This window comes from Oncorhynchus gorbuscha, linkage group LG11 (genome assembly GCF_021184085.1).
Source record: "Oncorhynchus gorbuscha isolate QuinsamMale2020 ecotype Even-year linkage group LG11, OgorEven_v1.0, whole genome shotgun sequence".
In the NCBI taxonomy this organism is placed as follows: Eukaryota; Metazoa; Chordata; class Actinopteri; order Salmoniformes; family Salmonidae; genus Oncorhynchus; species Oncorhynchus gorbuscha.
This window is the reverse complement of record NC_060183.1, coordinates 46,977,270-46,994,170: the sequence shown is the minus strand read 5'-3', so window position 1 is coordinate 46,994,170 and position 16,901 is coordinate 46,977,270. Positions and strand designations below refer to the sequence as shown.

Sequence of the window (16,901 nt, the reverse complement as noted above, 5' to 3'; positions counted from 1 at the left end):
AGAGTACAAAGTGCGTCCACTCGAGGGGTGGTTTCAATCAAGCAGTGGTCAGTGTTAGTGTAGTACAGAGCCGTTACGAAACGTCTGTGTGAAGTCCTGCACACCATAATGAGGAGGAACATACAGTCCTTTGTGATCTTAATGTGTTCAATCCATACTGTTCATATGCATATTGTGATGGCATGAAGTCAAATTTGGTGATAAACCTCCATCCTGTTTTATTCTAATCACACACTGTATACCTGCCTGGGTAAATGGACCAGAGCTGGCCAACACATCATTTACAGTCACCGGCCTAATGGGACCTCAACGCAGCAGCAATGTGACTCTGCACAGTGTCACTGTAAACCAGTAAATCCCGGGGCCATAAAAGATTGGGCCAGGGACTTTGGCTAGGAACTGCCTGCAGAGGTCTAAAAACACAGGCCCAATGAAAATGTTTCAAGGAGAAGCCCAGACCCTGACAGAAAGCTGGAGCAGCTACTCAGCGTTCTTTACGATCCTGTCTTCAGGGAACCCTTTGGAGTGTGAACAAACTGCCCCAGCTGGGCCTGTCTGTCTGGCTGAATGCATCCTGCCTCCTACAGACACAATACCATAATACCACAGCCTCCATCACAGCTGGGACTGGTAGACTAGCAGCCAGCCAGTCAGGGAACGGGGAGATTTGCCTTGTGGCAAAGGAATGCCACTGACAGCCTCCAATATGGTTCTTAACCTGTTTCTACATCATAAAGTGAAGAGATTTTATTCCCTGCATTTTGGCTAAGGCTTTATGACTTAGAGAAATGTTTTGTGGGGGAGATGGAGAGATAAGGTAGAGGAGATTGGCTCAGAAAATACACTGACATCTTTCTCTAAAACACACACACAGAGAGAGAGTAGGACTTGTTGATTTCCATGAAGGATCAAAGCAGCTGTTCAGGGATGGAGTTGGGCAGCTTGATCCTCACAACCAGCAAGAGTTCAGAGCCTGATCGTAAAGCTGACTAGACAGAGGTCCTCACAAGGTGGCTCAGGTGTGTGAAGTAATGTGTCATTGTGTGTGCTGGGTGTGGCGGTTGTAATATTGATATAACGCTACTCTGATAACAAGGTCAGGAACAGTTGTGCTTGTGGTAGATCTTTATCAGACCCTTCCAAGGATGAAACTAGGTCGACCGATTATGATTTTTCAATACCGATACCGATTATTGGAGGACCAAAAAATTCCAGTGCCGATTTAAAATAAAATACAATTGTAATAATGACAATTACAACAATACTGAATGAACACTTATTTTAACTTAATATAATACATCATTAAAATCAATTTAGCCTCAAGTAAATAATGAAACATGTTCAATTTGAATTAAAAACAAAGTGTTGGAGAAGAAAGTAAAAGTGCAATATGTGCCATGTAAGAAAGCTAACGTTTAAGTTCCTTGCTCAGAACATGAGAACATATGAAAGCTGGTGGTTCCTTTTAACATGAGTCTTCAATATTCCCAGTTAAGAAGTTTTAGGTTGTAGTTATTAGATAAATTATAGGACTATTTCTCTCTATACCATTTGTATTCCATATACCTTTGACTATTGGATGTTCTTATAGGCACAATAGTATTGCCAGCCTAATCTCGGGAGTTGCTTCAAGCATTGCGAAGAGTAGCTGGCAAACGCAGGAAAGTGCTGTTTGAATGAATGCTTACAAATCTGCTGCTGCCGACCACCGCTCAGTCCGACTGCTCTATCAAATATCAAATCATAGACTTAATTATAATATAATAAACACACAAATGCGTGCCTTGGGTCATTAATATGGTAAAAATCCGGAAACTATCATTTCGAAAACAAAACATTTATTCTTTCAGTGAAATTTCGGAACCGTTCCGTATTTTATTGAACGGGTGGCAATCCTAAGTCTAAATATTGCTGTTACATTGCACAACATTCAATGTTATGTCATCATAATGTAAATTGTGGCAAATTAATTATGGTCTTTGTTAGGAAGAAATGGTCTTCACACAGTTCGCAATGAGCCAGGCAGCTCAAACTGCTGCATATACCCTGACTCTGCTTTCACGGAACGCAAGAGAAGTGACATAATTAGTTAATATTGCCTGCTAACATGAATTTCTTTTAACTAAATATGCAGGTTTAAAAATATATATACTTTGTATTGATTTTAAGAAACTCATGGATGTTTATGGTTCGGTACATTGGTGCAACAACTGCTTTTTTCGCAAATGTGCTTGTTAAATCATCACCCGTTTGGCGACGTAGGCTGTGATTCGATGATAAATTAACAGGCACCGCATTGATTATTTGCAACACAGGACAAGCAAGTTAAATTAGTATTATCATCAACCATGTGTAGTTAACTAGTGATTATGTTAAGATTGATTGTTTTTTATAAGTTTAATGCTAGCTAGCAACTTACCTTGGCTTATTGGCAGCGTAGCCTAGTGGTTAGAGCGTTGGACTATTAACCGGAAGGTTGCGAGTTCAAACCCCTGAGTTGACAAGATACAAATCTGTCGTTCTGCCCCTGAACAGGCAGTTAACCCACTGTTCCCAGGCCGTCAGAAAATAAGAACATGTTCTTAACTGAATTGCCTGGTTAAATAAAAAATAAAAATTAATTTAAAAAAATTGTTGCACTTGCGTAACAGGTGGTGAACCTGCCACACAGGCTCCTCGTAGAGTGCAATGTAATCGGCTATAGTCCGATTACATTGCCGATTACCGATTTGTTATGAAACCGTGCAATCGGCCCTAATTAATCAGCCATGCCAATTAATCGGTCAACCTCTAGTTGTAGGCTCTGAGCCCAATCTGTTTTCATCCATGCATATAATTTAGTGTGTGTGTGGGACAGGGATTCATAGAGGGGCCACCTATTGCTCCATACTGAGGAAGGGGAGAGCGAGAAATCTGAGACAAGCTTCAAACGAAGAGTCGAGTTTCACAACCTGGTGCAGAACAGGAAGCTAGGCTTAACACTGGAAGTAAACCAACATCAGGAAATGAACACATATTAAAACCTGTAAGAATGTAGTCAGCAAATACACAGTATAGGATTGGATTGAAATAACACAAATGCATTGTGTGATTGATTGGTACAATGACGGTTGATACTCCCCATGCCTTAGGTGAGATACCTATAAGTCAGTGTGATTCTGTTCCTAGGCCATCATTGAAAATAAGAATTTGTTCTTAACCGACTTGCCTAGTTAAATAAAGGTAAAATAATTGTAAAAATTCTAGATCACTATTAGGAAGCTTCTTTCTCCAGCCTGAGGAGTGAAATGAGAAGAATTTGGTGCTCTGCTGTATCTCAGCAGGGTTCCCAGTTCTCAGAAGACCCTTTCCTGGTTGAAGCTGTAACTATGTCACCCCCCCCCCCCCTGTGTCTCTCCCCTCACCTTTCCCAGTCCTCTACTGAGGAGAGCGGTGCAGGGAAAGGGATGAATATGTCATGTCAACAGTAATCAAATCTCCCTGTAACAAGGCTTACCTCATGTCTGTGTTTTGGGCTGGGAGAATAACGACCCCAGTTCCCATAGCTCAACCAGGGGTCACATTGCTCTGTTTAGCAAAAGTAAGGACTTCTTAATTTTCAAGAATATCTAGGATCTCGTAAATGAGATAATTTGACCCAGAATATGAACTTAGTGCTTGGTTTTCACATTCATTACAGCTTGAAAAGCTAAAGTACTTTTTCTGGTATGCAAAATGAATTATTTGTAGGTCAAAAAGAGTGCTGTGCTTCCAGATATTGTCCTGGTCATACCTCTCTCTGTGTTGAGATTTCTCCCCTGTTGTTCATTTAACATTCTAAACTTTTGAACATGGGAAAAAAAAAAACATATACAAGCGAAGCTTTTAGCAATCACTCTTCGAAAACCATTTGCCCCAGAGGATATGAGATACTTGAGAGATAAAAGAAAAGAAGTCGTCGAGGCCAAATGGTAGAGAGGACTGGAATAGACGGAGAGAGACGTTGAGTGATAAAACGCAGTGAGTGGATGATGTGTGTGTTATCTGAAGCTGAAAGTATACAGCAGCGTTCTGTTTCTTTCCCAGTTTAATAACTTCCCTCCACTTACTATGGTGCTTATGACCCTGTTCCCTCTCTCGTCAATACAGCACCACCTGTTTCATTCCTCTGTCTCCTTTTCTGGCAATATATGCTCTCTCTTTCTCTAGCTCTCTTATCTTTTCCCTCTACTTTATCCCACCATCCCTCCATTTCAAATTCCTTCTCTCGCTCTCTGACTGAAATTCCTTTGTTGCTATATTTAATTTACCATTGATGTATTTGGTTATCGTTTAGAGTTGAAGGTTTACATACATAAATCCCGGTTGTGTATGTTTGAGTGCTGGGAAGTCCTTTTCGTCAGTGCTGAAAGCTGTCTGGTTGTGATTTATGTGGGTAGTCTGGTTGTACTCAGCACAGGTAAAGCCGAGATTCGCTATGATATACAGTAATTAAGCAATAAGGCCCGAGGAGGTGTGCTATATGGCCAATATACCACAGCTAAGGAGTGCCTGGATACAGCCCTTAGCCGTGGTATATTGACCATATACCACAAACCCCAGAGGTGCCTTAATGCTATTATAAACTCGTTACCAACATTATTAGAACAGCACAAAGTACTATTTTGTCATACCCATGTTACACGATCTGATAAACCGACATTCAGGGCTCCAACCACCCAGTTTATAATATATCATTCTATTCTGGTAATCTACATTTTTTTTTTTTTTACTCTGTGTGTGCTGGGTTGTGCAAATGTGTTCCTCCTCCGTGTTGTTTCTCATCGGTCTGAGTGGCTTTGGTTTAGTGCTGTGGAGCAAAAGCTATAACTCTCCTTGCCATTCCATCCTGAAGGCACATTGCGGCAATGCCAATAGTCTAGACCTGTGGACCTCGACACACAGCGCCTCTGCCGCAACAGGAGCTGATGCAGTGGAGCACACAGGAACCACGTTGGATGGGAGGCTATCTTGGATTGCTGCAGTCTGCTTCAGCGGGGACATGGTTAGGGAGCTGAGATGAATGTTGGTGGATGAACTTGACTTCACATGGCCACTTGTCAGTCTGATTGGCTTTTATCTAAATAATCTGTATCTTGAATGTACTACACGTCAACCCCCCCCTCCGAGACTCATAAACAGCTTTTCAATAGATGATCTATAAAAGCACTACTCAAAGTGAAATTCTGTTGTATCAGCTTTTTTAACCAGTGAGGGCGTTTTAGCCAGCATTAGCACTGTCAGGCCGTTTCAGAGCCCTCAATAGATTTGACTCTGGGCTGAAAAATCATGTGGCTTCCATGGAGGGAGTGGCACGTGTTGATCACGTCACATGCTGCAATGTCAACCATGTTTTCGTTTTAGTATTGATATGTCTGTGCAAATGTATGACGCCCCTGACAGGTGGTGTTTACAGTGTTATTAACGTCACTATAACTGACCCCAGTCACGTGTAAAGCCTTGTAAGCTTTCCAACCTAAATGCCTTAAAAGGGTTAGGACAAAGTGGTTTATCTGCTATGTATTGTGGTGTGGGACATACGTCTTGAGTTATGATTATGTGTTTCGGATTTAAATCGAGAAAAATAAAAGACTAGTAGTCGGGCAGCTCAGCTTGCCAAGGTAAACCCCCAGAGTCTAAAATCACACACTGTGTCTGTACCGTCTGCAAAGGTCTGAGCGTATCGTACAACATGGTGGTTTTGAGGGTATGGTGTTTTAGGCGCTAATTGAAACCGTATGTTGTCTTGAAGAGATGGAGCATGAATAAGTCTTTATGTTACTGGAGTGGTAAGAGTTCAACATCCGTTGGTGACAGAAAACTTCTAGAAGAACGTTTAGAAGTTCACCAAAGGTGATTGACAGTCTAGGGAACATGCATTTGCTACAGCACTTCCGCCACTGAGACGATGTCCTGGGATGTTCAGTCTGATACGATGTCTATGTGAATGTTGGGTCACCTTTACTTGTCATACCTTTTGACCTCTATCCTCTTCACCCTCAGGTCCACACCAAGTTCCACTGTCGCCAGGCCCACGCCCCAGGAACAGACACCTCCTGTCTCACCTTCTCCTACGACGGGACAACACTGGCCTCTCGAGGAGGTGGGATCTATCAGCCTGCTTCACTACTTACCCATTTCCTTTCTTACTACAGTACACCACCAGTATAACATGGACATCAGTGTTGCCTGACTGTGCGTTCAACAACACTGTACTGTAGCTCTGTGCCTGTGTGTGTATACGTTGGAGCGAGTCCCTCTGCCCCAGCCCTGACCCCGTGCTTTCAGGGGAGATGTCATGTCTGAACACGCATCCACAAGTCTGTTGTTTCAGCGGGGAAAGAGCTCATCTCTTCCCCAAAGTGTAAATAAAGACAGCCAGTCTGTCACCATCAGTGAAGCTGTGCAGCACACATGCAGATCTTCCATACACAAAAGCAGAGGGGTTTCCTCCGTCTTGGCGTGTGTTCTGTTCTAGCCGTACGTCCCTCTGAGTGGGCTGTATGCTTGGCCCGCGATGCCTCAGCCTTAGATCATGCCTGTGTTGACTCTTTCATCAGGGTGCCAGTGTTCCTTAACCATTATAGTTCCCCGTAAGGTCACTGTTGAGTTAAGAACAAACGGTATTTTACTGTACATGACTGACCAGACTGTGTAACACAGGAGGGCGTTGTACATCAGTGCACCGTGAAATAATTACAATACCTCTTGAATAACTTCCATTTTCTCTGCCAGGTGATGACACTCTAAAGACCTGGGACATCCGTAACTTCAAGAAGCCTCTGAATGTGGCTACAGGGCTTTCCGCCTTCTTCTCCATGTGAGTACTCCTGTCGTTATTCCCTTGATTAATCATTGGTGATTTGAACACCCTTTATGGGATTTCCTGTGATTACTTTAATATAACTGGTTGGTACTACCTACATGTGCAGGGTACAGTTCCTGAGAACAACTGAAGGACATGACTTAAAAAAATAAAAAAATAATGTGCTTGTCTAGTATCAGCTGGCTGAAGTGTGGTGTGTGACTGTGTCCCGAACAGGACAGACTGCTGTTTCAGCCCTGATGACAAGCTGCTGGTGACGGGGACGTCGGTGAAGAAGGACGAGGGCAACGGGAAGCTGGTGTTCTTTGACAGAGCCTCCTTCCAGAAGGTTTATGAGATAGATGTCACCAACGCGGTGAGAAACATTATTTAACTCTGACTGCAACACTAATAATAACTGACCAGAATGACTACATCGTATCCTCAGGTTTCATTTAATTGTGGTGATTCACAGACGTTATAATAAAAACATGTACATTGATAATCAAACTGTAATAATTGGTTGAAGGGGCAACATTCATTTATGTAGATTGCAACAGAGGCAGTATTGCAGACTTCCCTAGAAAGTCCCTGAAATGTCATTTCCTCTCAGGATTTGGGGTTTGTCCTTGTGTTCCATCTTAAAACTCTCCTACATCAGTGTAAGCTCTCATTTGGGCAGGAAATAAGTCTTGTCTGTTCAGATTACGGGGTTTAAGGTCATTTCCCATTTATCCCAAGATGAATTATCCCCAGCAGGGGTTAGAGCTACTTTACAACCACTACTGTGACTGTACAGGCAGGATAGGAAGGTTATCCTGGGGAATAGTGCACACTGCTGAACTCTATTAGTAAGTTCTGATACTGTAGATACTGCTGAACTCTATTAGTAAGTTCTGATACTGTAGGTACTGCTGAACTCTATTAGTAAGTTCTGATACTGTAGATACTGCTGAACTCTATTAGTAAGTTCTGATACTGTAGGTACTGCTGAACTCTATTAGTAAGTTCTGTTACTGTAGATACTGCTGAACTCTATTAGTAAGTTCTGATACTGTAGGTACTGCTGAACTCTATTAGTAAGTTCTGATACTGTAGATACTGCTGAACTCTATTAGTAAGTTCTGATACTGTAGATACTGCTGAACTCTATTAGTAAGTTCTGATACTGTAGATACTGCTGAACTCTATTAGTAAGTTCTGATACTGTAGGTACTGCTGAACTCTATTAGTAAGTTCTGATACTGTAAATACTGCTGAACTCTTAGTAAGTTCTGATACTGTAAATACTGCTGAACTCTATTAGTAAGTTCTGATACTGTAGATACTGCTGAACTCTTAGTAAGTTCTGATACTGTAGATACTGCTGAACTCTATTAGTAAGTTCTGATACTGCTGAATGCTAAACTTAATCCCTCAGGCCTGGTGTCTACTGGTTCTGTTGCCTTGTGTAAGTAGCAGTGAGGGTTTTTTGATGGCCAAGTTATGTTTTAACAGTCCTGCTGGTTGAAAATGTGTGTTATTATAGAGGCTCACACAGCCCCTCCAATACGTGTCCCTGTTGATATGTAGATTTCATTATGAACAATTCATGGAACAAGTGACCTTAAGCTTTGTTTCACCTTTGTATCACGTCATTTAATTCAAGCCATGCATGTGTGTCTGAACATCAGAATTAGCCTACATGTATCCTTGCTACATTTCAACAGTGTTAGCCTTTTCTCTTTAAGCATCTGCCTTGAGTTATGGCTGTGGGTCTAAACATGGCCACCTGTGCTATCTCTGAATGAGAGCAGAATTCTGATGTTTCCCCCAACTCTGTGGTTTGCCAGTAGCACGATCATCTTTCAGTGCAGGGACAACTGGAAAACCCAGCTCAACCCATCCAAGCCAGGAGAAAAGAGTCAGGAACACGGTTTGGGGCCGAGCCAAGCCAGGAAAGAGAGGCGTAATGTAACCCTACTCTCTGCCAATCAACCACGTCAAGTATTGGCAGAAGATGCTTTTCCAATTGATTCATTAAACATTGGATAGAGAATTAACTGGTCTAACTAGCAAAACATTGTATAGACCATTCACATACACATATTAATGTACATGTGAAGTAATGTCTTCTGCAATCTAGCATGTAGGGAACCTTCTGTACATGCTACTTGTTGCCATGGCAAAGGGCACGTAGGTGTAAAAATGATCTTCTGGAGATACAGCAGCTCCAGACGCTCTTCTCACCGACACTCCACTGCAGCGTCTGTCTAGCATTAGCTGATCAGAATAGGTCCCTTCACCAGGGTAGATGGGGATCCAGATCAGAAGGCTGCTGTGAGAGAGAGAGCTCTGTCTGTGGAGAATTGAAACCACACCGCCAGCCCCAGGTTGAAAGAATGTTCTCTCTGTGTCATGTGGTACAGTAAAGTATGCGCAGCGCAGACCTTTTTCCATTCTCCTCTCTTCTACCAATCCCTTTCCACCTCTCCTTGCTCTCTCTCTCTCTTTCTCCTGCCCACCCCGGACCTCCAGTGGATTTTTCAGACTGTATGTGTAGTCAAAACAGTGAGGTCTGACAGAGGCTAACTCAGTATCCCTCTGGTCCAGGCTGGACAGCTAGGTTCTCCTATCCTCTGGGGGTTTACAGCGGTCGCGTTGCACCCTACCTGCCAGCCGGCTGCCGTCTCCTCTCCATGTATGTTTGACAGCCGGCCTGGCACAGCCTACAGAGAGAGAGAGAGAGAGAGAGAGAGAGACACAACTCTTAAGTGCATGTACCCATGTATATTTAGTATCTACCCCATTCCAAATCAGATAAGCAAATCTCTGAGGTGTTAAACGTTTGTCTTTGCAGCAGATGTAGTTATTTCTGGGGCGACGTGCACTCGAGGGACCTGACCAATGAGCTGTTTACTGTGTTTACACCAGCCGTCCCCGCTCTGAGATGGGTTAAGAATTTAAGTGCTGTCTATATGAAGCGGTGTACCAGACGGTCGAGTGAAAGGCAGGGCTACCAATCATCTCCGACTAAACAGTCTTCATAACCCCTGGACCAGGGGCATAGGCTGTGCTATGGCGTGGAGGAGTTTTTAGCCTGGGTTAGGTAAATACTCCAGCCACTCTAAGCTTATCTCTGTCGATGACAACGGGCATGAACCAGGTGAGGACTCACAGACTCACTCCAGCTGAGGTACAGTGGGAAATACCTCTGAGAAATACCTATCAGTGAGAGTCCTGGTGGATGTAGCAGTCCCGGGAACCCTACGATAGATTCCTCTGGGGAGAAATGGCAAAGACCCTGTGGGTGTAATGGGTATTTATTTCTGGTGGCTGGGTGTTGTGTGTCGGTGAGGCGTTGTCCCAGCCTCACATTCTCATAGTGTGTGTCACATCTGTGTGTTGATGTCTGCACTCGCAACACTTCACTTCTCACGCTTGATGGCTCTCAAACAGTAGCCTTCCTCTCCTGCTCTTTGATAGAGATGCTTTCATCTTTAGTGTGAGGAGGGTGGAAGGTGGGCCAATGTCCATGGTGGTTCTCCTCTTTGTGGCTCAGTACGTTGCTCCTCCACAAGGGCCTATCTGGAGGTCATTCTGATTTCAGTTATGGGGTGCTCAGGCAAACTCGGATACTTTAGTAGAGATTTTCCCATTTGATGGCACCAACGCTATATTTCTGTCTGCTGTGGGTAAATAGTCAGCTGTGGCATGGGAAAAGGGGGGGGTGATAGTTAGGCTTTGTATGGATGTGTCCTTACAACCTTGTGTGGAGTAGGAGTGTAAACAGTGTATTCCCCACACTGTAAACACACGGCTCTGAATATCCACATTGGAACCCTCTACTGCTCAGCGAGGCTACCGCATAGCTCTGCTGGCTTGGGCTGGGCCATACCTGGCTGGGCTGAGTCAGTTGGGTTGGATCGGACTTGTCCTGCTGGTCTTGGTTCTGCTGATCTTGCCTGTGTTGGGCTGAGCTCTGCTAGGCTCGGTTCTACTTGGTTCTTGCCTGTGTTGGGGTGCTGCTGGGTCAAGTCTCTGAACTGTGATTGAGCCTCCACTGGAGTGGAACGGAATTCCTCAATGCTATGCATGTGATGTGAATGATGTGCTCCGGTACCATAGCGACTGTGATAGGCTGTTTTACACACTGCCCATTGATTGTCATTGAAGCATCTCTACAAGGGGCGCTTTGGTTCATTACGCTATACACACACACACACTGACACAGTTCTGTCCAGATACGTTTGTGCAGCATGTTTACACATTTCTTAAAGTTCTAATTGGGAGCATTTTCTAGATCTTTCTAAATCATCAATTACTTCGCCACATGGTCAGTGGGGTAGATTAACCCTGACATGTCCACTACACTCACTCACCCGTCACCACAGAGCTGCTGGAGGTGCCTCGGGGGTCTGCTAGGCAAGTGTTTGAGGATCTGGGATGTTGTGGTGAGGGGCTGTTTGGCTGACTGCGTTTATGTAAGTGCATGATGTGTAATGCATAGCTATTGTGGGAATAGGTGAGTTCCTAATAGTATGTGTGTGTTTTGGTTGCTGTGTGTTGGTCCCCTTACCAACTGGAGCCCGGTGGGAATCTGAACAGCTGGGCATTAAGCAGCTTTCAACCAGTCACAGACCCTGCCCACAGCACACCACCCCTAGTCCTAACCGTCCCCATCCTGTCCCATCCCCCACTGGGCCACTGATTTCCACATACACACTAATACTCCATCCATGGTCTCTGCTTGTAGTACTGCCCACTGCCCAGCATCATTCATAAACCGTTTTCATCATTTATTTTAATACAAAACGCTATGCTTTGTGAACTAAAAAATCATCACTATTCCTCCCTCTCTGTCACACACACAGTCATGCATAGAGGAAATTGCACCTCAGTGTGAGCAAGTAGGTCTCTGACGGTCATGGAATTTTGGATGACGGTAATTGGCCAGACAAATGACCATGGTCTATGTACATTTAATACAAATATAAATGCAACATGCAACAATTTCAAAGATTTTACTGAGTTGCAGTTCATATCAGGAAATCAGTAAATTGAAATATATTCATTAGGCCCTAATCCATTGATTTCACGACTGGAGATACAGATATGCATCTGTTGGTCACAGATACCTTATGAAAAAGGTTGGGGTGTGGATCAGAAAACCAGTCTGTATCTTGTGTGACCACCATTTTCCTCATGCAGCGTGACCTCTCCTTCGCATAGAGTTGATCAGGCTGTTGATTGTTGACTATGGAATGTTGTCCTACTCCTCTTCAATGGCAGTGCGAAGTTGCTGGATGTTGATAGGAACTGGAACACGCTGTCATACACATTGACCCAGAGCATCCCAAACATGCTCAATGGGTGACAAGTCTGGTGAGTATGCAGGCCATGGAAGAACTGGGCCATTTTCCAGGAATTGTGTACAGAACCTTTATCATCCTAAAACATGAGGTGATGGCGGCGGATGAATGGCACGACAATGGGCCTCAGGATGTCACCATGCGGCGCTCTGTTCACAACATTGGAATCAGTAAACCGCTCGCCTAAACGACGCCATACATTCATCCGTGGAGAACACACTTCTTTAGCATGCCAGTGGCCATCGAAGGTGAGCATTTTACCACTGAAGTCGGTTACGACGCCGAAATGCAGTCATTTTAAGACCCTAAGGAGGACGACGAGCACACAGATGAGCTTCCCTGAGATGTTTTTTGTTTGTTCAGAAATTCTTTGGTTGATGTGCAAACCCACAGTTTTGTCTGTTGTCCAGTTGACTGGTCTCAGATGATCCCACAGGTGAAGAAGTCGGATGTGGTGGTCCTAGGCTGGGGTGGTTACATGTGGTCTGCGATTGTGAGGCCGGTTGGATGTACTGCCAAATTCTCTAAAACAACGTTGGAGACTGCTTATGGAATAGAAATTAACATTCTATTATCTTGCAATAGCACTGGTGGACATTCCTGCAGTCAGCATACCAATTGTACACGCCCCCAAAACTTGAGACATCTGTGGCATTGTGTTGTGCGACAAAACTGCACATTTTAAAGTGGCCTTTTATTGTCCCCAGCACAAGATGCACCTGTGTATCGATATGGAAGTGGAAGGATTATCTTGTCAAAGGAGAAATGCTCACTAACATGGATGTAAACACATTTGTGCAGAAAGTTTGAGAGAAATAAGCTTTTTGTGCGTATGAAACATTTCTGTGGTCTTTTTATTTCAGCTCATGGAACACTTGACATTTCACTGTTATGAAGGATATTTTATTTTCATTATGGTTTTTGTCTACAACCGTCGGTTACACGGTTGTACGCTAATTGTGCCATCCCTATGCATGAGAGCAATGCATCCTCTTCCATTCCTCTGTTTTGGCCCCTGTTTTGGCCCCGCTGTTACAAATAGGGTCTTCGAGAGAGGGATGAAGAGAGCTCAAAATAGCCTGAGGATTCTGCTCTACATTCAGAAAAATCCCAACGTCCAGCCACTACTGTGTTAGCTGCCACACATCTGATTTGCAACTCTCAGAATTTCAACCTATCGACTGGAAGTCTCTACACACATGCACTCGTAGGTGCTTCATCACTGCTAAACACTTTTGCATACACACAAACACCACACACACACACACTCTGGATGAGCGTGGTCACATTTGCCCTTGGCAGCGAGCCATCTGTCATACACAGACTGAAGGATCCCGGCTGCGTCCTGACGACCAAATATAGTCAGCTAATGCAGAGACCCCTCCGACAGTTAAAAACCTGCCTGTGTCCGCTCCAGCGGTTATCACTAAGAATTGTTTTAATCATGTTACAATCGAATGTTCACCATGTTTCTAAAAAGCTCATCTCCTGTCTGTTTCTCTTTGTGTATTTTTCAGGGTGTGGTGCGGTGTCTCTGGCATCCCAAGCTGAATCAGATTATGGTGGGGACTGGAAACGGACTGGCTAAGGTCTACTACGACCCTGTCAAGAGTCACAGGTACGCTGCGCTGAGAATGCTTACCTTTACGGTAGCTGCGGACGGAAGTTGTCTTTTTGCATGGCGAGTTTTTAGCTGTCCTGTACATCAGTCTTTTTCTGACTTCACTGTACAAACTCCCATTGAGAAATGATAGTGTGCACATTTGATAATTGGTCTGAAGTAGCGTTGTACGGTATACAGAAACGTCGGTGCTTTTTTGATACTAGAACATGACAAACGGGTCGGCGCTAGAATTTTTGTTACTTTCCGTAGTTCTGTCATATGTGAAGTCTCACGTCATGTACGGATTGAAAGGATTGAGTCTGTCTAGTAATTTGTCTGAGTCTTCTCAAGGGGGCAGTAGTAAGCTAGCCAGGCTACTTGCGCTTGTGCATGCAGCTGACACAGCGAGAGCCACTTTTGGGAAGCAAGCGAGGGGAGAGCAAATGCCGACAGCATGGCTTCTTCTAACGAAAACATACCTCCATGCCCACAGCTTGTAGACAAAAATGGCTCCTGAAGCGAAATATGGGAATTGTTTCCTTGAAGAGCAGATGAGGGCCAGCCCACCCAAACAACTATGCAAAAGCCGTCCAGTGCAAGGGAGTTTTAGTTCCAAAACGACTAAAAATATATATATATTCACACATGACATTTGCATTGTAACGTTATTCTACTAGTAACTACAGTGCCTTCAGAAAGTTTTCACACCCCTTGACTTTTTCCACATTTTGTTGTTTTACAGCCTGAATTTAAAATTGAATAAATTTAGACTTTTTTTCACTGGCCCACACACGACAAAAAAGATGAAATATTCGATCCCTTTCTTATAGCAAGCATAAATAAGTTCAGGAGTGAAAATGTGCTTAACAAGTCAAATAATAAGTTGCGTGCAATAATAGTTTTTAACCAGATTTTTACCTAATCTCTGTACCCCACACATTTAATTATCTTTAAGGTCCCTTAGTCGAGCAGTGAATTTCAAACACAGATTCAACCACAAAGACCAGGGAGGTTTCCAATGCCTCGCAAAGAGGGGCACCTATTGGTAGATGGGTAAAAAAAAAAAAAAAGCAGACATTGTATATCCCTTTTATTTCACCCTGTGGCCAATGGTGACTTTAAAATAGATTGTTTAATGGCTGTGATAGGAGAAAACTGAGGATGGATCAAAACATGGTAGTTACTTCACAATACTAACCTAATTGACAGTGATAAGAAAGAAGCCCGTACAGAATAAATATATATTCAAAAACATGCATCCTGTTTGCAACAAGGCACTAACGTAATACTGCAAAAAAATTGGAAAAGCAATTAACTTTTTGTCCTAAATACAAAGTGTTATGTTTGGGGTAAATCCAATACAACACATTACTGAGTACCATTCTCCATATTTTCAAGCATAGTAGTGGCTACATCATGTTATGGGTATGCTTGTAATCATTAACGAATTGGGAGTTTTTCAGGATAAAAAGTAAATGGAATGGAGCTAAGCACAAGCAAAATCCTATAGGATAATCTGGTTGTCTGCCTTCCACCAGACACTGGGTGAGTAATTCACCTTTCAGCAGGACAGTAACCTAAAAGGCCAAATCTACACTGGAGTTGCTTACCAAGAAGACAGTGAATGTTCCTGTGTGGCCGAGTTACATTTTTTACTTAAATCAACTTGAAAATCTATGGCAAGACCTGAAAATGGTTGTCTAACAATGATCAACAACCAATTTTACAGAGCTTGAAGAATTTTGAAAATAATAATGGGCGAATGTTGCACAATCCAAGCTTTTAGAGACTTACCCAGAAATAGTCACAGCAGTAATCGCTGCCAAAGGTGCTTCTACAACATATTGACTCAAGGGTGTGAATACTTATGCAAATGAGTTATTTTTTTATTTCATTTGCAAACATTTTTTTTAAATGATTGGATATTGTGTGGAGATGGGTGAGAAAAAACATACACCACCATTCCAAAGTTTGGGGTCACTTAGAAATGTCCTTGTATTTGAAAGAAAATATATTTTTAAAGTCCATTAAAATAACATCAAATTGATCAGAATTACCGTGTAGACGTTGTTAATGTTGTACATGACTATTGTAGCTGGAAACGGCAGATTTTTTATGGAATATCTACATAGGCGTACAGAGGCCCATTATCAGCAACCATCACTCCTGTGTTCCAATGGCACGTTGTCTTAGCTAATCCAAGTTTATCATCTTAAAAGGCTAATTGATCATTAGAAATTTTGCAATTATGTTAGCGCAGCTGAAAACTGAAACATGCTGGCCAGCAAGGCAGAGTTGCAAAGAAAAAGCCACATCTCAGACTGGCCAATAAAAATAAAAGATCAAAATGGGGAAAAGAACACAGACACTGGACAGAGGAAGATTGGAAAAAGGTTTTATGGACAGACAAATCTAAGTTTAAGGTTTTGCGATCACAAGAAGAACTTTCGTAAGACCCAGAAAAAATTAAGATGCTGGAGGAGTTCTTGACAGCATCTGTGATGGTCTGGGGGTGCTTTGGTGGTGGTAAAGTGGGAGATTTGTACAGGGTAAAAGGGATCTTGAAGAAGGAGAAGCTATCACTCAGCTTTGTAACTCCATGCCATGTCCTGTGGACGGTTGGAGCCAATTTGCTCCTACAACAGGACAAATGACCCAAAGCACAGCTCCAAAGTGTGCATTAATTATTTAGGGAAGAAGCAGTCAGCTGGTATTCTGCCTATAATGGAGTGGCCAGCACAGTCACCAGATCTCAACACTATTGAGCTGTTGTGGGAGCATGACTGTATGGTACGTAAGGAGTGCCCATCAAGCCAATCCAAGTTGTGGGAGGCGCTTCAGGAAGCATAGGATGAAATCTCTTCAGATTACCTCGACAAATTAACAACTAGAATGCCAAAGGTCTGCAAGGCTGTAATTGCTGCAAATGGAGGATTCTTTGATGAAGTTTGAAGTACACAATTATTATTAAAAATCATTATTTATGTCCTTGTCAACGTCTTGACTATTTCCTATTCATTTTGCAACTCATTTCATGTATGTTTTCATGGAAAACAAGGATATTACTAGGTGACCCCAAACTTTTGTGCATATTTAATACGTTTTGAATTCCAGCTGTAACACA

General features: G+C 43.0%; 1 protein-coding gene across 1 annotated transcript in view; it reads left to right on the top strand.

Annotated features, from left to right (window-relative positions):
• LOC124048773 (WD repeat-containing protein 70) overlaps positions 1-16,901 on the top strand; it is an 88,781-nt gene that overhangs the window by 54,285 nt on the left and 17,595 nt on the right. Inside the window, 4 exon segments of the mRNA XM_046369840.1 lie at positions 6,022-6,121; positions 6,754-6,838; positions 7,061-7,199; positions 13,692-13,792. Coding sequence (XP_046225796.1) covers positions 6,022-6,121; positions 6,754-6,838; positions 7,061-7,199; positions 13,692-13,792 — 425 coding nt within the window.